We start from the raw sequence: 27,115 nt of genomic DNA, 5'->3' as shown, positions 1-27,115 counted from the left end.
GGCATTGTGAGTGAAAAGTTAAAAGCATGCATCTGGCAAGTGGCAATTGGCAAAATCCATATTAAAAAAAAAAGAAAAACTTTCTTCCTTTTCTATAAAACTGCGTAAAATATGTCGCCAGCTACTCTTTCTTTCAGTCTTTATTTCCCTCTCCATCTGGGCTGAATCACTGGAGACTGCATTATACAGCCAGTTGGGTAAAGCGGAGCTTTATATCTATGCCAGGTGGTCTGGCACATAATGTGGTAGCTGAAGGCTATATGCTAATGAAAATGAGTATGTGTGAACTAACAGAGGCGAAGTTAAAAGGTTAGTAATTATGCACTGAGCAAGTGAACTAACAGAGGCAAAGCTACCAGGTTAGTAATTAGGCACTGAGCAAAGTGAATGCATGCGAACTAGGATCTGCAGATGGGTGCCATTAACATTACAGTGTCATACCCTCAGAGGTGCAGCTTAAGTTTCCTTAACATTTTTTTGCACACTATTTCAATGCTACCAACCAACTTTCTGACTCCTTAGGCTATCAGTTATGTAGTCCAAAAAATCAAATTTTAGTTGCAATGTAATTTGTAGTTCGAGACTGAAGTGTACAATGCACAACTTTCCTTAGCCGTTTGAGTGTCGGGTTATTTCTTGGAGTGACGCACTCACGAGGAGAGAACAGTTGCAGCATAAACATAAATCATAAACCGCAACTTGCAAGCGAAAGATGAAAGAGAAGGATAGAAGGACAATGCAACGGCCTTGCCTTAGCACTTTTAGTGGAGTGAGCCTATAGAAGGCTAGTAACGTGCACACTTAAAACTTGACGCACTGCACAAGACAAAGCGCAAAAATGATAAAAAAAAAAAAAAATGACTTCTACAAAGTTACAACAGATGGCTGAACCCCCGTCGCAAATTTTTTAAAGAATAATTGCATGTGTAAGAGCCCCCACGTACAGAGAAGCCTCCACTTCTTTCACAAGGTAAGCGTGCAGGAGGTAAGCGGCAGGCAGCGCCGAGCGATCATGACCCCCCCCCTCCACAAGAGAGGGGTTGGCGAGGTTTCTCCTCAGTTCACGATTTTCAACTGACAAACCAAGTGGAGAGATGACAACACAAGCTTCCAGAAATACGCTACGAATGGTGGTACCACCCCAAGGATGCTAGGGCTTTGCGTTCAAGCGAGCATTTTTGAATGCGGAGGCGATTATGTGTGGTCTGGCAATGACACTGAAAAGGTTTAGAGAGCATGCAAAACTTCCGGATAACCAGGCAGTCTTGCAAACCACCTAGGTTTGTCATTTTCATCGCCTCAGGACGACATCAGATAGTTTGGTTTTGGATTTTACAATGAATGACAAAAAACGCGGTTCATAATATCAACTGCTGTTCACCAGGGAGTATTGTTTTCTTCCTGTTACCGCTGTTCAAATATTTCTGGTTTGGTTTGGTTTATGGAGTTCAACGTCCCAAAGTGACTCAGGCTACGAGAGAGGCCCAACATTTTTGGCCAACTAAGGAGTAATACAGATGTTCACCATCTCATGGCCAGTATTTGTCATCTTTCTACAGTCTGTGGCCAAAATTTCGCACCGCCATCCCTACAGATACTGCCATCCTGCTCGAAGAAAAAAAAAAAAGGATGAAACATATTCCCCACTTCCCACCCCATTTTTATGCAATGAGGCCTGCACAGATCCGTGCAAACTAGCATGTCTGGAAGCTAATCCAGAGCAAATAATAAAAATATATCCTGTGATTCATCATAAAGGTTGCAAGTGCAGAGCTGCTTCATCCGATACTGTGCTCATTGTAAAGAATGTCATCAAGCTTCTACGACTTCATCTCTACTGGCAGCTTGTTTTAATGTGTCCTTCCTCTAGAGTTAATGGCCACAAGGCCTTCTACTGCTTCTTTGCTTGTTGAATGTCTTTATAAGTCTTTTTAACACTGAGAAACTGTTTCACACCATGACACATTAGCCTTGCTTCATGAAGGTTTTCATTTGTAGCTGAAAACACTGCAGTGAAACTATTTTTATGCGTAAACTTTACTGACTTCAATTCTGAAAATATGGGCACAGAAAATATATATTAACAGATATTTTATTGTATAATATTCACTTCTATTTCGACGAGCTTTTACTTTCCAGTATTTTCAGATCAGAATATATAGAGAAAAAAATGGTTTTGTAACACTCCGCTCAAAAAAATTTGCTTTCTAGGAATAAGCAGCACAATTTTTTGCAGCTCGAGGTATTTGCCAGTCAATGCTTTGAAACTTTCAGGTAGGTACTTTATGAAATAAAACAAGCAATTTCTTATATTTCTGAATATAAGGAACACGTTTTTTTGCATTACAACCAAAGTCAAATATTTATTATTTTGAACAACTTTTGAATCTGAGTAATAAATTTTCCCATTACTGCCTTATATTTGTAGTGAAATGCCTACTATCAAATAGTTGTTTGTTGTTTTTTTGTTTATGGGGTTTAACGTCCCAAAGCGACTCAGGCTGAGAGAGATGCTGTAGTGGAGGGCTCCGGAAATCTGGACCACCCGAGGGTCATTAACGTGTGATGATATCGTACAGCACACGGGCGTCTTGCTGTTCACCTTCATCAAAAGCGGCCGCCGAGGCCGGGATTCGATCCCGCATCCTTGGGCACAGCAGTCGAGTGCCTAACCGCAGCACCACCATGGTGGGGCATTTTCAAATAGTGTGCTCTGTGCCAATGTTAGTTTTTCTAGCAAAAATAATGAAAATAATATACAAAACATGTCCATTTTTCTCATTGGTTGCAAAGCACAAGTGCCACCAGCGGCAGCAGATCCAGCATGGTCATGCATTTCAAGCTTGCTGTGATTAGTCCCATTGTCTTGCCCTCTGGTACAATGAAATGGTGCCCGCTGATTGACACTTAATGTTTAGGTTCAACTCCCAGGCTCTTGCCCTAACACTTATGTCTTCCTTTCTAAATGGCTTCGTAAGAAATTTTACATCTTGATGCCTATTTACTGAACTTTAAATGTGTGGAATATCTTTTAGGCTAGTTTCTGCAGTGCTTGGGGCCCAGAGGAAATGAAGAAAAAAACTGTACACTGCAAGGCTAGTGGCTGTGCTTGATATGGCTAATAAACATGCAACCAGGACTAGCATCAGCAGCAAGAACAGTAGCGCTAATATAGTGACCATCACATTATGCATCTTTTGGATGCACCAGCCAAGTAGGCCTCTGAGCAGACTTTTTTCTTGCTTGTGCGTTCGCCATGTTCATTTTAGATAACACTGCCAATTTACCAAAGCAAACATATGAAATGTGCACACACCATGCACTAGCATCAGCTGTAAAAAAATGCAATAGGAAAATGGGTTTGGATTCTGTCGGGCACCCTTTTTGTCACATACAGACTCAATAAACCAATGAGCCATGCAAAAGGCGTTAGCTCCTAGTACCTGGTCAGCTGTGGTTAAGGACACAGGGTAGGCTAAATTAGGCAGAAAAAGGAATTTTCATTTTTTCTTAATATGAAATTGCCACTTTTTCCTTTACGAGACACGTGTTGCGCATATTTATTAAACAAAAAAAAAAAAGGATATTTCTGAAACCTGGGTGGTAACCAACCATGCTGTATTCTATAACTATACGTAATGTCTGTTGAAAAACAAATGCAATGCATGCCCACTCCTTATTGTCAGGTTTAGAGGGATTATCGGCATTAATCTGGGAACAAGGATAAACCTCCTCGCATTTTGGTTTGGTTTGGTTTGTGGGGTTTAACGTCCCAAAGCAACTCAGGCTATGAGAGACGCCCTAGCATTTTGTTTTTTGAAAAATTTAGCTCTAGACTCTATGCAGTTTGCCTGAAATATATTGTTTACATATTGTTATATTGTTTACTGTTGCGCTTCTTTAGTGCAATTTCATTAGAAATGTAAAAAAAAAATAACCTTGATATGTTCCTGGCTTTTAAGATTTTCTGGCTCATATATTTAAAATTGCGGCAGTAAAAGTCTCCTATGGAGCTATGCTGTTTTTTTTTTTTTCTGGTTAATATGTACCCGGATGACACAATTTCCAAACCACTGCGTTCAAAATTTCAACAAACTGTGGTCATACAATAAGTTAGCGGTCAACCGTGCATATTCAAACATACGAGCGGGCAGAGACGCACACTTACTGGGATGGCTTCTCTGCAGTGCTTTGGTGCAAGGGGGCGGAGCTAACCTGAGAAGCCGTTCCCATGGAGGCACATTGAGGATAAATGCAGTGGCTTCTTTGCAGTGTCTCAGGAGCAGGTGGGCAAAGCATTTGACAGCTATGTGCTTACATGCGAGCGCAGCATAAAAAGCAAGAATGCGGTGACAGTAGACCGCCGAGACTACTTTTTCACAGTGCTTTGGTGTAACAGTGTGAAACATCCAGAACCAATGTGGAAGCGAACCTGGCTCACACTGCTGTCAACGTAACGGATGTGTTCATATTTCCGCACCAAGGTCAATGCAAGTGTGCACTCAATTATGCCAGAACTAAAACAAGAGCTCTTCCTATCTTACTCCAGGAAACGCTGATCTGTATATTTATGAAGTGAAAATGTCAATAAATGCCATCATACTTAGTTACATATTCAACTCCGGGCTCCTGACTTAATGCTGAAACAGTGATCCTGGAAGCACTGGTTCTGCGCTGATTGCCTATGCTGACCATAATTCTGTTGAATTCTGGCAACCCGGCTCAACACAGGGTGTTCATTTTATATTGTGCCTGTCATATTCCATGAGTTAATCTTCAAAACCTTCACTGTTTCCAGCATGCACAGACGAGCTAAAGGTGACTTCTTGACTGTGCTACATATCGATCGAGAAAGAAAAAGAAATGCCTTCATGAGAAGACAGGAAATGCAAATTGGCCTTTGGTTTCCGTTACAAATATTTTAATTCTTTCTATATTAAGAACACCCAAGAATAATGTGTCTACTTTCAACGATGGCAGCATCGCCTGAGTGGACATTTTAATGTCAGTTAGTGCTTAACCACAATGCTACATGGCACAATAGTTGCCTGAGGTGAACCAGAAATGGCTCTACTTTCTGGAAAGGGCTGTAAACCTCATCACAAAAGAGGTCTGAAAATTAAGAGAGCAAATATATAAGCAGTAATGATCGTGGAAATGAATGCTTAGCTGATGGCTATTGAAATTGTGTATCAATATTTCAACATACATTTGCTGAGTGCAATTTTTTAATAAATTGCTTTCTTCTTTTTTCTTTTTAAGGCTAATCACCTCAAGATAAAATTTTACAACAAATGACCCGTTTTCTCAAGAATCCCAAATGCTAGAAGCATTTATTTTTCTCAATACCTAACAAATACAAGAAAGTCTCTACTAAACTAGAATTACGAAAACTGATGAAGAGAATTTTGTTGCACAGGATGTTTAGCCCATTTGAGCTGAAAACTCGAAGCTATCGGTAAAAAATAAACAAAAATAACAAGCTTCCACAGAATAAAAATTCTAGTTCGGTAAAAGAAAGCCTGTGGGCCTACCCTGTGCCCTTAATGGAACTGAATTTTGCTACAGCACGCAGAAGGGTTAATTTAGCGCAATTGTGCAGGTTTGTAAAACTGACACAGCCATTCCCCCCACAGTTAAGATATACTTCTCCAAACCTTGTACCGTCTGTTGCAGAAGTTTGCAGCCCAACGTGCCGGGCGGAGGAGCAGTATCGCTCCCGAGAGGCGGCGCTGCACTCGCCGGCGCTGCCTGGTGACGTAGTTATAAAGAGAGAGGAGGCTTGTTCTCTTCCCCTCATCCCGCAGTCGATATCGCACATCTTTGCTCTCAGCCGTGGGATGAGGGGAAGAGAACGAGCCTCCTCACTCTTTATAGCTGCATCACCAGGCAGCGTGGGCGGGCGCAGCGCCGCCTCTCGGGAGCGATACTGCTCCTCCGCCTGGCGCGTTGGGCTGCAAACTTCTGCAACAGACGGTGCATATGAAGTTCACGGCTAGAATGGAAATTCTATGCCTTTTAAAAATTAAGTCCTCAAGCCTCAAAACTTGGTTGACATGGTGTCTCAAGTGTGCTGAAGCGCTGTTGTTTGGTCAATAAAAGTGCAAGTACACCAACTGTAGCACAACCTGATGCACACAGTCCAGCTACAACTGCAAAGTATAAGTTATGCAATTCTCTTTATTTTTAATCAATGCTAATAAACAATGCTCACAGCCAACAGAAGACTGGTAAAAGCAAAATTGCAAGGGTACACTTCTGAATACAAGCTTTTTGGACTGCTGCCAAAAGAAGCAACACCAAAACAATGCCTCACTTGTGCGTCTCTTCTTGTGTTAGTAAACAGTGCTACTTGCGACAAGAAACCACTGCTTGCCTCAAAGACATACAGTAAGCAGCAACACTATGAAAAAAGATAAAAACCTCATCAAGTCAGCCTAACACACCATATGTCATGTTTAAAGTGTAACAGCACAAGCAGGCAGAACAAGGGCAAAGCTGCGATAAATATTTCTCAGGCATACACACCATTACCTGCAAAAAAAAAAAAAGACTCTCAAGCAGGTGCTTATTTTGGTCTTAAGGTTCTTCCTCTATCATTTTACATTACACAATTCTAAGCACGCTGCATTCTGCACAAGCTGTGCCATACACCACGGAAAGCACAATTCTTTAGGCACTACTCACTGGGACTGCTGCTCTCTGCCATGAGAACATTACTTTTCCTTCATTTTTCACAGAAACCACGATGCCACACCTCTCTGTAACAAGAGTGCTGCCTGAAATGTGTCCAGAAAAAATCTTCAAAGCCTACAAGGGTCTCGATTTGTGTTCCTAAGCTATGTACACTGCACACACAAACTGTGTAGGAGAACGGAAGCAGTGATATCCACTTCACTACAGCAGGCTGTTCTCGCTCGAGGACAATGCTGGTGAGCCAAAGCTGAAAGACTGCGGTGTCAAGCCCAGCAATAAAGCAAGCTTAACAGCCACATTAGATGGCTTCGCTTCTTCTAGCTCTTCATCAGGCATCATCTAAAACAAACAGATTGACCAACAATCAGTATCACAGCACAGATTATAGTCAATGCACACATTATAATGTCATTCCTAAGCATCCACACACCTGAACTCTACTATGAGTGAAAGTACACAACAGCGAGGCCATACGCCTGTCACGAATCTTGAAAAACAAAGCCCCCATTCAAGGGGCTGTCAAAAATGGGGCCTTCGCTGGCACGAATGAGCTGAGATGGCGAGTATTATTGTCGAAGGAGCTATCTAGCCCGCAGAAAAGGCAAGGCAAAACAAAGCGAACCCACCATCCACCTAACCTGCAGTCTCAGGCAAAACTCGAGACCAGAGGCTTTGCAGGTTAGGTGGATGGCGAGTTCGCTTTGTGTTTTCTCGCCTCACCCAGCCTAGACGGCTTTGTCAAGCAGAACACTCACCATCTTGGCTCATTCGTGCCGCAGGCATAAGGCCATATATAATTCCACCAAAGCTATCATGCTGTAGAGCATTCTGCTTACAATAGTATGCAAGTTCACTCAAGAAAAATCATCTTCAAAAACATATTAATATTAATTTTTATCATAACTGAGATATGAAATAATAAAATTAAGAGCTGGATTGAATACCACTGTGCCACAAAATAAAAAAGAATTACAGGATAGAGTAAATGCTAAACCGTCACTTTCTTTTTTTCCATGAAATGGGAAAAAATAGCAAATTTATTCCATGCTAAGCTATCATCAACACTGCCAACAAGCAGAAAATAACTTTATAAGCACTGAGAGGGCTTTGGAAAAATCAAATATGATAATTTTTTTTAACTGGCATCAAAGTTGCCGCTTTCTTGCTGTTTTCGAAATTTGGCCGAAATTGACGCCTTGTAAAGAAAACACCTTACGGTCTAGAGCTGTAAATTTTGCCTGAAATTAAGAATATAACCTTCATAATCAAGACAAAAGACAACTTATTTCTTCGTGCTAGAATGCAAGATTGAAAATAGATTTTTATGCAGTATGTTGCTCCTGGAGCAAAGTTTGCAATTTTTTATTAAAACAATTTCGGCTAGAAAAAATGCTTTTAATAACTCTCCTTAAAGTAGAAGCTGGATAGATTTATTGAGTAAAAAAATATTGCTCGCCAAAATTTGAGTGCACAAGCATCAGGGCTCCAAACTTGCAACATTTTTAAAATACCAAAAACGGAGTTTTCCACCTGTGGTGATACACAATTGCTTTCCAAGAAAACTACTGTATATCTTGCGAAACTGAGGTTTAGTCCTTTGTGTGGAGACATTTGCCCACCACATATAAAGGATTCAGTTGAAAACAAAAGATGGTCATAAGACCTCTATTACCGTTCTTATCTGAACACACCCATATATACCGGGTGATTCAGAAAAGGTGATCACTAATTCTTAAAAATAGGACTTTTTGAGGTAGAGAGAAGCTTTTTGCAGCATAGTAATATCAGTGTTGGCGGACGTCAAAAAACAGCCCAATCATGTTTATTAGAAAAGTTCCTAACTGAATTCTGATAGTTAAAGGGACAGAACTTTGGCTAAAATATGTCAAGAGATTATGGTGGAGATGAAAAGACCTTGCCTCATATAGTACAGGTCGAGCACTACAATATCAAAGAAAAGAGGCTTAACAATTTTAATTTGCCATTGAAAATCACATAAAAACAATGGAGGCGCTATCTAGCGGAGAAACCCTATTACTTTCAGTGTAGTACACCACGTGACTACATGTCAGCAAAATATCGCCTATTTTCACAGGTACAACTGTTCTTTTTTCTTGTAGGAACGCTTGTCATAACACATTATATGTTGCGCTCTCCCCACTGCGTCCTTAAATAAAAACCAACCCTCCTTTCGCACCGCAAGAGGCATGCTTACAAGTTCTGTGACTAGATGGCGCCACACTGTTTGGAATTCGTGAATGAAGCGATGATAGTACCCAGTAAAACCTTCGTCGACGAGGCGTGTGTTATTGTGCCGTAACAGCCTTCAGTGTGAAACTGAAAAGGATGTTACTCTGAGCAAAAAATGTTGAATTACTGCCTGGCGAGTGAAATTTATATGTTTTCGGTATGTCTTCTTTATCGATCACTAGTCGTCGTCGCGGTCGCTGCTCATGGTTTCCAGCATCAGACTACATAAAAACGGGCGCATGCACTGATCGAAATATTATCGGTAAATATTTTCTACAGCTACTCTACTAAAACCGTTATGGAATCGAACATTTTAGACATCAATCTTCCCATTGCGCCGAAAAAACTTTGTGACCTATATTACAGTGTTCTGTCTCTTTAAATTTTTAACTATTGCAGATAGGTGCCCGCTTGCAATTAGAGATTTGTAGCCGGCCGTTAGTAATACCCATACCAGCTTTTATAATTTTGAAAACGCAATTATCCTCGGCGCTGTGGCTCAACTATATTGGGCCATTTCTCGCGCCATTCGAAAACCATGCACCGGCAGCAGGGCAAAAAGCGACATCAATCAAATCGCATTACACAGTCACATGGTCTGCACTGTCCCACCCAGGCTAAAACACAACACCGTGACAATGTATGTCTGCAGGCGCTGCGCCGATGAAAAGTGATAAGGTGCTCCGACGGCACCCGCAGCGAGAATGTGCCTTGCTGATGCATGGTGAGAGTGATGATATAGAAACGCCAACAGCACATGCAACACAGCATAAAGCAGCGCAAAGTTATTCAGAAATAACACAAGAATGAAAGCAGTGGAGACAGCTTAAGACTTCAGACCTTGCAAGCAGACTGTCTTCGCATCAGTTGAGCGCTGACATGGCCGAAACTGTTGGAGGACGTTTTTCAAGCACCAAAATGGTTGACATTGTTACAGCGTACATGCGCACGCAGAAGAATGCCCCTTTAGCAGCACGGTTGTATGAAGATGTGCATCGTGGTTGCCGTGTGCCCTCTCACTGCACTTTCACAGAATCTTCAGTCATTTTGCGAGGACAGGGTCGGTGCACACTCAACGTCAAATATGCGGCTCAGTTTTGAGCGAAGAGTTTGAAACTGGCGTCTTGGCCATGTGAACGTCAACCCACCGCCCAGCGTGAGAGAAATCGCAGATGCACTGGGATGCAGTTTCTTTTGTTTGGAGAGTTCTCAAAAAGCACAACATGTATCTGTACAAGGTATGCCTGCACCAAGCAGTGCGTGGGTCTGATTTTTCAGCACCGCCTCGATTTTTGTAACTGTTGCTTAACCAAATGCGAGGAGAGCCTTGAATTTTTAAACAATGTGATGTGAACCAACGGAGCGTACTTCTTCAGATATTCCACGGTAAATCTGCACAACATCCATTATTAGTCGGCCACCAACCACTATGTATTGGGTACGAGAACAAAGACATCAGGTGGGGAGTCCACAAAAGTATGGTGCGGGATATTTCAAAGACGAACTGCATGCCCCCATTTTATTGATGGGAACTTCACTGACACTACACAGAGTGCATCCTAAATGATGTGGTAATGACCTTTCGCTTAATGTGCTGAAGTTGATGTGGTTTCAGTATGACAGGCTCCATCACACTCATTCTCTCGTGCTGTGGACGTTTTGGACATGAACTTTCCCAGGCAGTGGATCAGGCGAGGTGGACCGACTGCTTGGCCTCCGAGGTCACCAGACCTATCTCCCCTGGACTTTTTCCTCTGGGGATACGTGAAGAATAAGGTTTATACGACGCAACCCTGTACCCTTGATGACCTGGACCATATAATTACTGTGGCCTTGACAAGGATTCCGCGGGACATCTGAGCGCTCTGTCCGCGCGATGAAAGATCGCTGTTTACTGTGAATTGCCACGGAAAGACAGCTTTTAGAGCACGTGATGTAATGCTCTTGTACTGTGCAGGAGCAATCGAACAAAGCAGAGCCTAGGCGCTTCGTTATTCGTATTTCGTTTCATTGCGCTTTTACTTCGGTGGTAGCAGAAATATGCTAGCTTCGTCCGTGATGCATTCTAGGACGCCTCCAACATCTTTTCCCTAGCACCCAGGTAAAAGCACGATGAAAGGAAATTCGAACTGCGGAGAGCATAGGCGTCGCGTTTTTCGCGTTTGTTTCCATCGCGATAGTACACACAGCATAATTCCTGATTGAGACATACACATATTTTTCCCTTCACAAACAAATTTTCTACCATCTAATAAGTAGATTTTCATTCTTCACGGTTGCAAGGTCGAATATGTTGGAGACCATTTTTAAAGGCTCAAGATTAATTTAGTCCGTTTCAACGTCCTTACCGTGCACCTAAACTAACATATGTTTTGCACTTCAGCCTTTTAAACTCATGTCGGCATACTTTTAGGTCCTGTGTTTTCTTCTCTTTTTATTTTACAAACAATCGATTCGAAAAAGACATCAGCACAGAATACTCTATATGTGTCCCTGCCTTGTTAATTATAATGCAAAACCAATTAACCCTGTTCATGTCCTTACATGCTCATGCTAAAATTGTGAATGCCATAGCTGCTGAGCATTCCTGGCAGATGCTTTAATAAATTTCAAAGCCAGTGAAAAACTTAAATATACACATAATAAACTGGAAAGAAGAGAGAAAGCAACGAAGAGCAGGCGGTGCAAAAAAAACCTTCTGAGCAAAAGGTACTATTATCAAGCCATAAATTTTCGACGCGGAAAAAAAAGGAACGTCGTGTAAAATGAAAAAAATATGCAGATAATTTACTGCATTTAAAATGACAGTGCAAAAAAAGCGACCGTTGAGCGTGCATTTCTTGCCTCAAAATTACCTGCACAGCAAAAATTTAAAAAATAAGAATGGTAAGCGCGTAACTTCATTTTACATTTGCCACAGCGACAAGAACTTGACCTGCCGGTACTTTCCTAGCAAAATGGTCGGTGATGCCAGTTCACGCTCTTGGTATGTTGGAATTGGCAGGATAAAACCCATACACAGATAAGCAAAAAATCGCAAAACACAAACAGCTCAGGACTGTAGCCAGTTCAAGCCGCAAGCCGTGCATTCAGACCAAGAAACTCGTTCGCCAAGTGCGGCAGCCAGTGACTCAGCTTTGCTCAGATAGCAAGGCGGCAGCAGACCGCCAGACAACACATTTATACCATGTTTATACTTTGGACTAGGGCAGAGCACAGGAAGCCATGCGACTGCCCCCTTGAGAGACACGAGCTTGTGGGTGTGGCTGTATGCCCGCACCGGCCATGCGGTTTCAATTTCATACACCGCGATGAGCCAGAATTTGTTGCCACATAGCAACAAGCAGATTCGCATTTTTGAAATTCTAAAAATACATATGGTTATTACTAACAGTCAGCTAGAAATCACTAATTGCAAGTGGGCACCTATCAGCAATATTTAAGAAGTTAGCTATCAGAATTCAATTAAAAACTTTACTGGCTAACATGGTTCGCCTCTTTTTTGAAGTCTGCCAGCACTGATATTACTATGCTGCAAATAGCTTCTCTTTACCTCAAAAACACTATTTTTTTTAAATACTGATCATTTCCCTGAAACACACGGTGTGTGTGTGTGTGTGTGTGTGTGTGTGTGTGTGTGTGTGTGTGTGTGTGTGTGTGTGTGTGTGTGTGTGTGTGTGTGTGTGTGTGTGTGTGTGTGTGTGTGTGTGTGTGTGTGTGTGTGTGTGTGTGTGTGTGTGTGTGCGCGCGCGTGCGTGCGCGTGCGTGCGTGTGTGTGTACGGACGGGTGCCGAGATTCGGCCACTTACAGCAATCATTCCATTAAAAATGTGGCCCACCCGTTTGGAGCAGAGGGTTCGAAATGGTGGCAAATGATTCGGTATGATATGGAGCACAGAATTACTAGTCGAGTTGAGACCCTGTGTGTGTGTAAGGGTTTGCATCGACACACCAGCCGAACCAGCGGTCGCAGAGGAATGCCACTTCGTCACATCGTGCTGAACATGTTGGCACCCGAATATGGGACTGAGGAATGAAATTCGGACATAACGAAGACAGTTGCCGGAATGAGTTTGTAATCTGCGTGATAGGTAGTGTTAGAGGGATAGCCAAGGCGTGGCTCTGGCCAGAGCGATCACACACACTGTGATGGAGGAGGAGGCGCGACCCGGCCCATGTAGGGCGATGATATACCGCCGTCACTGAGCTGTTTCCGGCGATCCAGAGCAATGAAAGGCCCACGAGAATATTTCACGCATGAACTGAGAAAACAAGAACACCGAACTATTGCTAACGCTCTTCAGTAGAACATCTGCAAGGTGGTGGCGGCATTTTTTTTTTTAATGTGAGTTCATTACTTAAGTAAATACGGCAGTCCTACTAAATTTGAAGAAAAAAGACAAAAAAAAAAGGATGAGCTTACCTTGTCACAAATGTGCTCAAATATAAGGCCATCAGATCCCACTTTAAGCACTGAAAAACCATCAGTCCACCTGGGGATGCAAAAAAAGAAATATCAGCCAATCTATTTCAGCATCTATAGCCTGATGATCAACTGTAAGGGGCTCAGAATTAGTTACACAATCAACTAGTTCTGCACCATAATTTTCAATGTAGAGATCTAATAGGTATGAAACAAGATGAAAAATGCAATTAAAATTTGGTGTCTATGACCTTCCTGTAATATGAAAGGACTCACTCAGCCTCCTGGGACATCATCTTCTGCCATTCCCAGATACGAAACTTCCAGAACATGAACAGGGCACGTAAGCCTGAGACGCCAACAATGCGCCAGCGTACGCGCACTGTGCTGTCTTCCTTGTGAGTGGTCATCTTGAGCACTTCCATGCGGACATGTGCGTATCGCAGGTGCCCCAGGATGCGCACCAGTGCCATCTGCTGCACATAGCCTGTGATGCCCCTGGTCGGCAAAGCAAACAAAAGCATGCGATCAGCCTGGCAAATGGTTAACAGGATAGCAGCAGTTCCCTTGGTAGCCAGTCATGAGAGCAAGAAAGGAGGACAGGGGTGCAACAGCTCAAATAGGATTTGTAGCAATTTTTGGAGCAGCAAAATCTTAATTTTCGAGCAGTAAAATCGATATTTGGAGAAGCTCACAAGTGAAAAAAAAAAAAAAAAAAAAAAAAAAAAAAAAAAAAAAAACAAACAAATTTTGGAGCTGTTAAACAGGAAAGAAATTTTACTTTCAGCAAAAAAAAAAAAAAAAAAAAAACACAAGAAGAGATATGAATATCAGACCGTATGAGTGTAATCCATAGGAAATCTAGCAAGGGCCACCTATCACCGGTGCTGCGTGTACCTATTTTTGTAGATAAGCTTTTTGTACTGCAAGGCATGCTATCATAATAATAAAAAAAAAAAGTGTGAGCCATAAAATTAAGGAGGCTACTTTTTCAAAATTTGGGTACTGAATAAAAATGAGAAAAGCTAAAGAATTCCTTTTTTTCTTTTTTTGCATATAGCGTGGTTTGACTATCTTAATCACGGGATCTTACGTTGTTTGCAAGGCTCATAAAGCAATGTTTTACTGTCTGCGAAATTCACAGCTAGTGTCATGCGAGGGCAGCTCCAAAAGAGCTTAATTTTAAGCCGTGACTGCGATCAGCCTGTGCCCAAAAGCGAGCGCAGTGCAAAAACAAAACGGTGATTAAAAAGCAAACACAGAAACAAAGACAAAAAGAAAAGAAAAACAGCAACCAAAAGGCGAAACGGCAAACGCCGAAAGCAGGTGAGAAAGCAAGTTGTAAGCAAAGAAAACTGACGAGCGAGTGAGTCTTCGGCCCGTGAATTATGCTTCCTATGAGCTGGTGATGACTCGGTGGTTTTGACACAATATTTTGATTAAGGGGAGGTGGACGATTACTCAAGGTATTAGGTTATGTCTTTCGTGCACAGAGCAGACTTCATAGTACTTTGACGTTGCAGAATTTAGAAATGTTAAGTTTGGCAGTTTTGGGCTCCACTGTGGCATTATGGAATTCAATAGCTAAGGCTGATGTGCAATTCCCGACCTGCTGACGGCCGAAATAAATTTCACATGCACCAACACGTTATATTAGCACAAACCAGAAGCCATAACTGACGCACCTCCTGCACTATCTGACAATGGGAAAGTGAGTCTATCGACGAGCCAGCACAAAAACAACCTTGCTGTATACTTAAATGGCCCAAACTAGGTAACGAAAACTTCCATGAGCCGCATAAAAAACTAGAAATACATCCAATAAAAGCATGCTGCGCTTAAAACAAAGTGCTGAAGTATTGCTCCAAAATCACAAGTACCACGGTAGCCCTTTTCACAGTGTGAAGCAGTAGCAGTGGTGCCTCGTCATAAACGGCCCCTTTGCGTTATGGAGGTGCTTCGCACGGATAGTGACTTGTGCTGTGAAGCATCCTCAAACCGCGACGGTTCAGCGAACTCGAAAGTGGAGAAAGCACGTGGATGCAGAGAGAAAAATATGAGTAAGCGTTAGAACGCCGTGACACCATCTCAAAATAAAACTAGAAGGCCAGTGATGCATGTTGCAGTGTCTGAAACATTGTGACAGGCCATATCACGGCCGCAGAAAGTTGTCCTTGAGTATGGCATACTTTTGCGGATAGCCAGGGAATTTTGGCGGAGCATGGCGTAATTTTAACAAATTTTACACTTATGGTGCAGAAATAAGTAGCCATATTGATATGGCTACTTATTTCTGCACCATAAGTGTAAAATGGCACAATCGGCACAGCTGTTGCACCTCTGGAAGGATAATACTGTTACTAAGCGCAACATTCTGGAGCTTTGACAATCATTTTGTACTCTAAAGAGGTAAAAAAGAAAAAAAAAAATGCTTGTCTGAGCAATAAACTCAAGAATGCAAGCTGATTTACAAACTGCTTCACGTCTTGTTTTACAGCACTAAGCAAGGAAAAAGATTTGTACCATGGCTTTGCAATACAGCAGCTGTCAAGGTGAAACTAAGAGCTAAAAAATGACTAAATATTACTGTGTACTCTCGGAAGAAAAAGTGATGCATACCACATGCAGCTGTATGATTCATTTCACTGTTCTTTCAACACAGTTTGGCAGAAATCAAATTTGATCTATGGCATAGCACCACAAATCAAAACGAATGAACTGACAAGCCTCCATTTAAAACGGTCACCTCCTTGCTTCTCTCAACAACAATAAAATAATCTAGGGGGAGACATCCAAAAAAGAAATTAGACAGACATTCAAAAAAGAAATAGAAATAAAATTTCCCAGCCTATGACACACATTTTGACAGATGTTAGAGTGGGTAGCTAAAAAGAAAGAAAAACAGAAGTGCAAAGCCCGCACCACCAGCAGGTGCTGCCCCAAAGTGGAGCAAAATGCAGACTTTCTTGGTAACTTCATCCTGGTCTGAAGTTCGAACTCCAGAACAGGACGAATTTTTCTTTAACTATGAAGTTTTTGAGAAAGTAGTATACCTTTCTTCTGTAGCCGTACAGCTGTGCTTGGGTCAATGCCAATAAGTTATTACTTCCATAGTACAAATCTACTCCACCTCGGAGGATTCCCCTAAATATTGGACGATTAGCCATATGTCTTTTATACAAGTGAACAGTAAAAACGAACTAAAAATTTTGCTTGCAAATCTGCAGCTAATGACAGACTTTGACCTCTTCACTATACCATATCTCATTATTTTTAGCCTTTATGCAAAAACTTCACTTCTAGTGTGTTTTCTTGCCACTGTAATTACACTCAACCATTTCTCTCTCCTTCCTCTGCAACATCACGACATAACATTTGTTGCTAGAAGTCATGTGGTCAACTTGTGCTTAAATAACAAGTGGCTAGCAAGCTTGAGCAAATGGCTATGTATACACGCATATAAATGTCCAGCAAAAGTGGCGAAGCTCTCTCACCTTGTGGTTATGCCTCGAATGTTGTTTCTGAAGACAACGTTCTTGTTGTACAATGTGTAGTTGTGAGGCTCTGTGAAAAACCGGGGCAAATGATCAGCCAGAGCACGTGATATCCGTTGCAGCTGCTCCTCCGTGGCGCGCCCAGGGTCTGGCAGCTGCTCACTGCCCGAGCTTTTCAGAGCTACCGATGTGCCCGCAAACTGCAGTACCTCTCGCTCATAGTCCGACAGCGCCATCTCTGCTGCCACTCTCCGGTCCACGTCGAAGCAGTACACCTAACGGTATTCAGGAAAGGGTGCGCAAAGAATGACCATGAAGTATGAGTCAGTCTTTGTGTATACCAACTGCATTCATAAGATAAAAACATGGCCTAGTGCTAGCTCCTATGCTCGCACTAAATTATATGTGCACTCTTCTGAAGGAAAGCTTAAAAAAAGAAATGTTTAATATGTGTAGTCATTCAGGCTCAGTTCCTGCTTATTATAACCTGTTTAACTAAAAACTACACACTCCCAAAAATTTATCTACTTCCATTTGTCTGTTAAAGCATTTAATTTCCAATAAAATAACAGACATCAAGACAAAACTGTGCAGCTTGAAGAAATCTAGGATACTGCAGCATCAACATACCCTTAATTCTAGAGAACCTGCACAGAACTCCACACTTCTGTCCACTTCTATGCAATCATTTTGCTTTTCTGCATTATGAACTTGGGACAACTATGACAGTACTACACACGTTGGAAATGTCAAGCAAGAGAGTTACATACTTGCAAGTTGTCACTGTGCACTACATTATGCATCCTCTTAAACACTACAGCTGTGGAGTTTTATATAAGAGTCTCATCCATGCTAAAAGCTGTCTAATGTTATACGATTAAGAAAAATTATAACATGAGCATTAGAAATGAACCCTGATAGATTCAAATGGAAGCCAGTCACCACTGTCTGAGAAGGAGATAGGACAGCCAGACAGATGCTCCTTAACAATGTCTCACAATCCCACAGATCAAATGCCATTATTATGCAAACGGAATGGGTAGAAAGCACAGCTAGTGCTTTCCACTCTAAAGTTGCTATTACAACCTGCTTGGCTAAAACAAGGCCTTTAATGATCTTCTCTACAATTTATTAAGTAAAATTTAGTAATCTCAGCGCACAGTAAGTCAGACCAGTTGAATCCACTGCACAATGCACATAAATGCCCACAAGCCCAGAAAAAGCAATTCACCCAGCAATTCACAACCAGTAAAAAATAGTCTCATCACCTACAGTGAGCACAGTTTAAAAAACTTACTCTTCATTCACTTTCAAACTCGGTAAGACTGAATTCACATCCATGCCACTTCACAGACAATGAAGCCATGACATTTATGCTGAAAATGGCATTCATATGCAAACGCACAAAAATCAATGCAAGACATGCTGATAGATGAGCTTTGCTATTTGTTTGCACCTATACATGGCTAATAAATAGTTTTAAGAGATATCACACTTCAAGCACTTGGCTGTGTTTGTTCACTTTTGCTACAGATGATACAGCAGCAAACATGAACACGTCTCGTCACAGATTGCATGGCTAAAAACAACACCTTCTGCACAGCGCCTTGCATTGATGACTTAAATGCTGATAAATTCTCTCGTCAACCAACTAGCACAAATGGGACAAAAATGTACAGCTAGAACTGCTCTTTGTGCTGATGAGGCCAACTGATGAGATATTTTCACTCTCCTATCAATAAAATGCAGGCTTCCACCTTGAATTTCTGTCATATTTTGTAATGGTTTTGTGATGCAGGCAAATGACGGCACACTCCACTAGAAACAAGCAGCCCGGCACTTATAGCTGTGGTGTGGTACAACAGCAATATCTGACAATATTTGACCAGTGTTACCTTCACCCTAAAATAGTCAATTGACTGTTGTTATTGGGGAAATAGGGTTTATAACAACTTTTTCAAGTGGAAAAATAAAAATTTCAGTTAGTCATGACATCCAGCATAATTTTAAAAAGGCCTTGTGTGAGGTCTGAGCAACTGTAAAAATTTATTTACTAATCGTTCCGATGGCCTCGGAGCAACCCAGACACTAACAGTCTGAACTGTGTGCAGAAATACAATCACTCAAGGTGCGAAGACTGAACACTCACTTTGTAGGGGTAGGCATCCAAGTATCCAGACAAAACTGTTGTGGGAACCCTGCAAACTACATCTGAGGATTTTGCCTCCTCATCTCCACTGCGCAGCTCGAAAAACGTGAATGGGGCCTGCTCCTCTTGTCTGACAAGTTCAGGAGCAACAGCATCATTTGTAATGATCTCAGGCTGCGGTCTTGTAGCGGGAAGGCATATGCTGGAACTCCAACACGTGCTCTGCAGGGATGTGCCTGCCACAATGTGTGGCAAGACAGCAGCATGCCTTGCAAGAACCTGACAAAGAACAAGCAAAGCTTCAAAAACTCGCAGCCAGTAACACCACTAAGCCAGCTCATTACATCCAAGAGATATGCTTCATTTGAATGCTGAAGTATAGACAACAAAATAGTGACAATACAAATTTCTCAGTTGCATCTCAGTTGATCAGAACCTAGCAAGTGTGCCCAGGTTGACAATAAATACACTGAAGACACCAGTTCCTCTCATCACAGTCTGTGAAAGAATGCTGCTCTATTCTACCAAGCAGATATCTTAAGCCTTATATCGTGAGCATATAGACAAGCATCATGTTTGTAAACAAAGGTGGCGCTGCGATCGGCAGCAACATGGGGTGTAGGCAAAAACGCAGTGTGCCTACACAGTGCCAAGTGACGCTGCCTTCGAAACCAGTTCGCACGTGCGAATATTCTGAAGCGTAAGCTTCGTTTGTGCGTAGAAAGTTTTGTTTACGCCTGGAGAGTAGTTCAGCACTTTATCAGCAGATTACTTCTGGAATTACCTGGCGAAGAGCGCTGAATTCGCTTTCTTCTCCGTGGCTTCAGCAGCGCGCGGCTACGGTGGGCGACTGTAGTGACTGAGTTAAATGAAAACTAGAAAGCGCAATGTATATGAAAAACTAACAGCCAACGTTGTTCAACTCCCATGCCTACTGCTAGCGCATGCAAGGACGACGAATGAATGACTGGAAGTGTGTTTTTCATATGACAACTCTTAAGGTCTCTTTGATTTGGCTGCACCAGCTGCACTAGTTCAAGTAGTGCAGCACCGCCGTCCTCGTTTTGCCAGTGCCGCGCGTGCCGCCTGCACTTCTCTCCTTGTTTTGTCAAGGTGCAGAGCTAGTTCTGCACGAGTTCTCGCCCACCCTGTACTCGCTCCAGAGGAGGTGCAGAAAAAAGTGCAGCATGATGTACGCTCTGCTCGGCCAAGAGCAGACGACGCTGCGCATCGTTCTGCATAGCTTTTGTAAAGTCCGTCTCCTTCAGAACCCGGACGGTTCGCTGCTAACGGATCCATAAATGGTTGCGTATACAAGGTAGTTGGGCTGCATGCTGGTGATTGGCATTTTGTTGATGGAGGAGTGGTATTATATGTAGTTGTGGCCACATATTTAGTGGTACGTGGCCGCGATACGGCACCTTCGCGCGCGTTGTCCTATGTAGTATTTTTTTTTATCGCGCTGTGACCTCGGAAGACGGGTGGATGCGAACAGAAATTAGTTGCGATCGATCGAGTTCTGTCGCGCCAAGTGTGTGTGCCACAGGACAGCTTGCGCAGCGGCTATGCGACATCAAACTTGTCGCCCACGGAGTACATAGATGTCTGAGAGCGCAATGAGGTACAAACATACGAGCGTCAGCTAGCGCTTTTGGACAGAAGTTCGTGGAAACCAATCAAGCGTCTTGTTAGGCAGTCTTAATTATTTAAACTAGTACTCGTGGCAACTGCTTACAACGTTAATTCTCTCGTACCCAGGCGCATGAATGGCATCTTCGCAGACCGTCTGATATAACATATAACGATCGTGCGCAGTCGCGCGTATCTGGTCAATTGGTGTCACTGTTAGTCGTCGTCACTTTCCAATCGAGTGCTGTAGGCCTACGGCAGCTGGCTTCGAAACTGGACGTGATCATGTTACAGCACGCGATGCATGATGCACGCACGCGTCTGCTAGGTTCCAGAGTCCTACACTTGCGTACTCGTTTTGGCAGCTGCTGCCGCACGCCAGTGTCGGAACTGGCACTGCACGCTCACGTGACCGCCTGGCACCACTGCAGCACTTTTCAGAACTAGTGCAGCCAGTGCAAGCTAAATCAAAGAGACCTTTAATTTGCTTTCTGATGTTCCAAGCATCTTCGCTCTAAAGAACAATATATTACCGACAACTATAGTGAGCTAGAAATCATATCTCTAGCTCAGTATACCGACAACTCAAGTCAGAATTTCACTGAACAAGAACTCAATCTTTTAGTTCTTTGTAACATATTCGCCTATAGTGTGCGCTGCCAATGTTTTATCCTGCTCGATAAAAAGACGTTTGACGTCTGTTTTATCGTACAGACGTACCCAAGGGCATTCAAAGGTTAATAGATACATGAAAGCCCATAAGAATGTTCTTTCTTTTTTTTTTTTGGGGGGGGGGGGGGGTCTTTAGGAGAGGTGCACGAACGGAAATGCAACGTTCTCCACAATCGCTTGCAGCGAACTTTGCACAATCTGTTAAGCTTCTTTTAATATACTCTGAAACTGTTTATTGAAAAGTGCGTCATCTTACCTGCTTATTTTGCACCCCTCATTGCCGATTACTCTTTGGGGCATTAAATTACATGTACCATATATTCCATACTTAAATATATCCTGCTTGATCAGAGCTATGCTGTACGTGGATATTTAATTCGTTCGTCAAAATCTTAATGACCTTAAGAAAGAAAGTTTTGAGGAATGACGCTGCGTGACTTTGCCCGGATCCTAACAATGTTTACTTGCTTTCTATAAGGCCGGTGATGAAGTCACTCGTTGAAACTCGCGAAAGTGGTATCAGAGAAAAGCTGCTTCACAAGTTCAGGTCTGTTTTTGCAATATCGCGCTGGAGTGACCGGTCAAACTAACAGCAGTTACCTTCGCAGCAACTTTTGTGTCCTTTTCTGTACGAATATATGCACGGGCACAAGTGAATGGAACTCCCAGGGCGGGCGCTGTCTTAACTTGATATATTATATAGAACAAAACATGCACGAGCTGCAGTCATTTGCTATTGCGCTATTCATCGTGCAGCCGAAAAACAGTCAAGACAATTAAGAGTTGCAAACGAACTGATGAAGTTTCAGTGCAGAATTGTGCAACGCACGTTAGCCACAAAGGCAATCCGTCGCCGAAGGGTCTACTTGTCGTGCTCAACGCTGCTGTCTATCGCTCCCATATTTGTCCGACCACAAGAAACATGTGAAAACAGGTGCTATTTTCCTTTTTGTGCCTCATGGCGAAACCAACTACACCACAGCTTGCAGGAATATTGGGAATTATGCTCGAAAACACATTATGCTCGAAAACACAGCAATCGCCGCGCATCCAATGCAGACGACCCGAGCTTTTGCCTACACCACGAAAGTCACTGCTGTTGCCAGCGCCGCCGCATTTCCACTGACGTCACGAGCTGACGCTTGTCTATAGCAGCACTGTTGCTGGCCAAATAATTCATGCGGCACAGAACACACAGGTTGCATGATGCAGATAAATAATCCCTTATAGCATCTCTTCTTTGCAAATCTGTTACCAGAATAGCATGCACTCACTTGCACCAATGATTGAGAACCGGTGGTGTTCAGCACAGGTTTTGTTTAAGGTTTTCTTTCATTATTATTTCTGTGAGATGATTCATGTGCATGGTTTGTTGTGCACTCAATACCACAACATGTTCAGAGCTCTGAGCTGCACAGCTTTAAGCTCTGAACCTGAAGCCTGAAGCAGGATTGTTCGCGTGCCCACATGCACATTGCTCAGAAGCGATTAAAGGTGCCAACCGTTTATGAATCCAAGGTAAGCGTATGGGGATTTTTTTTTTTTTTTAGTGTCACCTACAAGACAACAAAAAAAAAATAAAAATAATATCCCCATACGTTTACCTTGCATTCATAGACTGTTGGCTCCTTTAATTGTATCTAAACGAGCCCCTCATTTCCCCTTTAATTTTATGCTTAATTGCTCAGAAACGGCGTGACAAGTCATCTTTTTGGAGCCCTCAGAGGGACAACTATGGTTACTGATGGAATTTCGCTGAATGTAGCTAGTAATGCTTTTGCACCGAGACGCATGAATGACTTCACTGTTTGCAGTCTGTCTGAAGTAATGGAGCTGTGTTCTATGAGCGTCTTGCTTAAAGAACTATAGAAATCTATTTGTAATTGCGTGTTTTACACACCCGACTAAAACAAATATAGATTATCACGTCGCATTCACCGATGGCCACTAAATAATTTGTAATTGAACTTCTTCTTGATGCCATTTCAGTTTTGGTTTCGAACAATGGCTGCAACATGCAGTAGAACTTCATTGATACGTTCCCGGTTCATACGATTTCCCATTCTACGCACTCAAAATCGCGAGCGATAAAACCATCCCACATAGTTCTACTATTTTCCTTCCGGTTAGTATGTTCTCGGATAGCCCAACTTTCCGGTTATTATGTTCGAAATTTCAACCAAATGTAGTCAGGTAATACGCTTTGCGATAAACCAAACATGTGCCAATGTGCAAGGGGGCCAAACCTGAGGTCTCACAAAATAAGAAATTGAACAGCGGCGCTCAACCACTGCTGTTGCTTTCCTGCAGTGCCTTTATGCAAAGGGCGAAGCATGAAAGAAAGCCAACGTACAAGGTGCCCGTTCCTGTGGAAACACGAATTCGTGAAGATAAACATGGTGGCTTCTTTGCAGTGCAACAGGGGCATAGGGGAGAACCGTTTGATAAATATAACTAAGTGCTAACATACGAGCTGGCTGGGTTTGAGGGACACAACATTAACAAAAACGCGGCGATTCTAAGCTATTGCGATGGCTTCTCCACATGTCATTAGTGTAAGAGGGCGAAGCATCCAGAAGCAGCCAAGAAAGCAATCCCGGCTCGTCATTGGGACTTGTTATTAAATACCTTGCGCGCTTAGGATAATGCACATACGAACTGAATTCTACGAGAGCTAAAGAAGTAGCTGTTCATACTTGATGTTGAGAAATGCTAATTGACACTCTTATGCCACGAAACTGTCAACTCTAGATGACTGTGTTTCACTCTACAGCTAATTTTTTTTTCAAAATCAGGCAGTTTAGATCATAAGTTTTCCTGGTCAATACATTTTTTTTTTTTACATTTTTCTAAAAAACATATCAGCGAGGTTTTACTGCAATTCGTGTTTAAGCCAAGCAAGGCACAAAAAAAAAAAGCTAACCTAATCACTGGTACACAGTTTCAATTCAAAATACAAGAGCCAGAGTGGCAACAAACAACATATCAGCACTTCTGTTATCATTTTTATCATGTCTCATATGACTTAAAAACCAACAATATGTCACAACCATCTTTCAGTTCATGAAACTGCAACTGAAACAGCATCAAGAAATTCAAATTATTTAGTGGCCATAGGTGAATAGCCCAGGGTGATCCGTGTATACTAATGTCTAAAGCATCATTTGAAAGAAGAAAACATGGAAACAGAGAATTCGGTGTCTATACTCCTTTAAGGAATCATTTGTTTCCACATCACCAATAATGCGGCAACTGGCTGCCTTCTTTTGGCAGCAAATAAGTGAACAAGCTGTCAGTTTCTGAGGCAAACTATTCACATGTGACCCCCAAATGTGACCCTTAACTACACTTTGAGCACAATGAGAAGCAATAAACCCAAACCAACAACACACAAGCATTAAATTTTGTTTGACAAGAAAGAGAACTTCAAAAACAGAAAAGTGGTTGTTTAGAGCATTGTACGTGTTGCTAATCAAGAGAACTTGCTAGCTTATATTCACTTCCACTGAGAGTTTACAAGGCTTAACTGATCACGTGATGCCAATCTGCATGCTAAACCACTATAAGGCTTGTGAGACACTGTCGAGCCACCCCTGCCCCTCCCAAAACCTGGACACGGTACTTAGTGAGCCGAAGAAAAAATTGAAGTTTAATTCATCCACTCCACTTTTATGACCCACATGGACTGAACAGAAGCATTCTACTGTGCTGCAAGTTTTCAGAGGTAGAAGTGCTATTAAGGCAAGCCTGACGAAAGCTACCAATTTCTCACTTATCCATTTATATCTCTTTGACCATCAATCACATATACAGAGTTCAAATTGTCACTTGTACCAGCAATTCTTTCTATAAACACCATCTGTCTGGAGCTACCATCCACAAGATGTAGCCAGTTAATTTACCCTGCTACCTCATTAGTATTAACCTGGTTTAGATTACCATCATGTTTTGCTTTTTGTTTTGATTCATTTTATGCCTAACATGCTCTCATATTTGTTTGCTTGTTTTAAATTAGCATCAAATTCCAGTCTGCATTTTGTTTGGTTTTGCGCTTTTTATGGATTTGTATTTTTGCCGCCACTCCCCTTCAACAGTTTTTTGTGCAAGTGAGTAAAAAATGAAAATGTAGCTCACAACCACATGCTTGAGATGCACTGCTGAAACCACACGTCTTTAGAGTCAGGCACCAGCACAGCGACACAAACTTCGGTTTGTGATATGCCATACATGAAGATATATTCAAGACACTACATTAGTAAATGACAAATTATACAACGTAGTTGGCTCATGCATGGCAGAGGTCTTTGTGCACAACATGAAAGTCTCAAAAACCATATTCTGTCACACAGCGGTTCAAAAAGAATAAAATAATCACGCTGCTTTGTCCACTGTAAGACATGCAGCCAGAGTGCACCACTATACATTCCTGCAACTGTGATGCCCCCCAACCAACGTCATGAGAATTCTCACACAACTTCCCTCTGACCGACCACTGCCTCACTGTATGCTTATGTGTACCACAGCATGCCAAAATTACACTCCAGCAGGATATAAATACTACATCGGCTTTAAATAAAACCAAACAGGTGCTATACCTATTACAGATGCCCCTTACCCCTCTTCCTTGAATAGGCCTTCGTGCCAGCTCCACTGATCAAAGACTACTCACTCACCTCTTAGAGATAGCACAAGAGATGTAGAAACCACACAAGGCCTTTTAAGGGCAGTGCTGGTATTTACCCAATGTCCATATTGAATTGTACACGAAAACCTCCCTCGTTTGACTGGTCAGCATGCTTTCGAGGCCACTAAAGTATCCGAGTGCTAAAATGGCAAGTTGCTTCAAGATCTGGTATTAGCTTCTATAAACAGAGGGTCTGAAAGCAGGCGAAACCAAAGTGAGCTGCACTACAGAATCCCAGGAGTCATTATTGCGTTCAGTTCAATTTAATAACCGCAAGTTAAAAATAAAAGGCGCAATATTTCCCTAATACCTAGCTATTATTCTAGTTGGGCTAGCATGGGTGGACCATTCAAGAGATGGTAACCTGCACAGTGCTGTTACCATTACCTAGACAGGCCATTAACTAAATAATAAAATAAGTACTCCACACGGATTGATATGGAATCAATGACTGACTGACACACTATTTAAAGGACGCGGTCACAAACACCGAGTTCTGCAAGTGACGTCTGACCGCACACGGAATGAATCGCAATGGCCAGAGGGGACAGTGCCGGTCGACTAATGCAGCTACAGTTAAGCTCGCACAACCGCAGAGACTACAGATGCGCATAGTGTGAACGAAACACATGCAAAACATCACAATAAAGGTGAAATCACCTTCGTGCCTTGGCTAGAGGTTAGGGTTACATAGCAATTGCATGGAGTTGCGGCGCTCAGGGTCAGGAGACCGGTATGGGACCTGATGTTGCCGGTCTTCACAGTCCCCAGAGCACTGTTGAGAGAGCCCTTAAGTGCTCTAAAACAGACGGCCATATCCCACAGGAGTGCACAATTTAGTGAAATACTGAGAAAAGTTACAAAGTACTTAAATATACACCGAAAGTACACACATGCCGAAGAGCAAGCGCCGCAGGAAAGTGGCTACTGCTGCTGACGGTCAATGTTGGCTGGCTGACTTAAAAATTGGCCCATTGGCCGACCTGGCTCAAATCAACAACTCTCAGCGTACAAAAATAATAAAAAATGTTTGTTCGCCAAAAAATAATTTTTATTATAATTTCTACCACACGGTTTTATTATAGATTAACATATTTGTGGTATGTTAATATTTTTTT

The 27,115-nt window shown here is 42.3% G+C and overlaps 1 protein-coding gene across 1 annotated transcript; it reads right to left on the bottom strand.

Moving 5' to 3' along the window:
• Positions 1-6,162: 6,162 nt before the first annotated feature.
• On the bottom strand, positions 6,163-26,956 carry LOC146203559 (uncharacterized). Its single transcript, XM_084588840.1, has 6 exons — positions 26,658-26,956; positions 19,013-19,291; positions 16,864-17,138; positions 13,646-13,867; positions 13,370-13,439; positions 6,163-7,035 (listed from the first exon to the last, which is right to left on the bottom strand). Exons 1-6 carry the CDS (start codon positions 26,811-26,813, stop codon positions 6,898-6,900), a joined length of 1,140 nt encoding a protein of 379 aa, XP_084444966.1. The 5' UTR covers positions 26,814-26,956; the 3' UTR covers positions 6,163-6,897.
• Between the last annotated feature and the right edge of the window lie 159 nt (positions 26,957-27,115).

This window comes from Amblyomma maculatum, chromosome 1 (assembly GCF_055883805.1).
Source record: "Amblyomma maculatum isolate TAMU_Amacu chromosome 1, ASM5588380v1, whole genome shotgun sequence".
Lineage (NCBI taxonomy): Eukaryota > Metazoa > Arthropoda > Arachnida > Ixodida > Ixodidae > Amblyomma > Amblyomma maculatum.
Note: the sequence above shows the minus strand (reverse complement) of the source record. Positions and strands in the feature narration are given on the sequence as shown.

What these genes read in the sequence shown, in the direction of transcription:
- LOC146203559 (XM_084588840.1), bottom strand. Translation starts at nt 26,813, where the DNA reads ATGGCCGTCTGTTTTAGAGCACTTAAGGGCTCTCTCAACAGTGCTCTG. An exon ending in TGGATGCCTACCCCTACAAA is followed by an intron (nt 17,139 to 19,012) that starts GTGAGTGTTCAG and finishes GAATACCGTTAG; the next exon opens with GTGTACTGCTTCGACGTGGA. An exon ending in TTGAGCACATTTGTGACAAG is followed by an intron (nt 7,036 to 13,369) that starts GTAAGCTCATCC and finishes TGTTTGTTTTAG; the next exon opens with ATGATGCCTGATGAAGAGCT.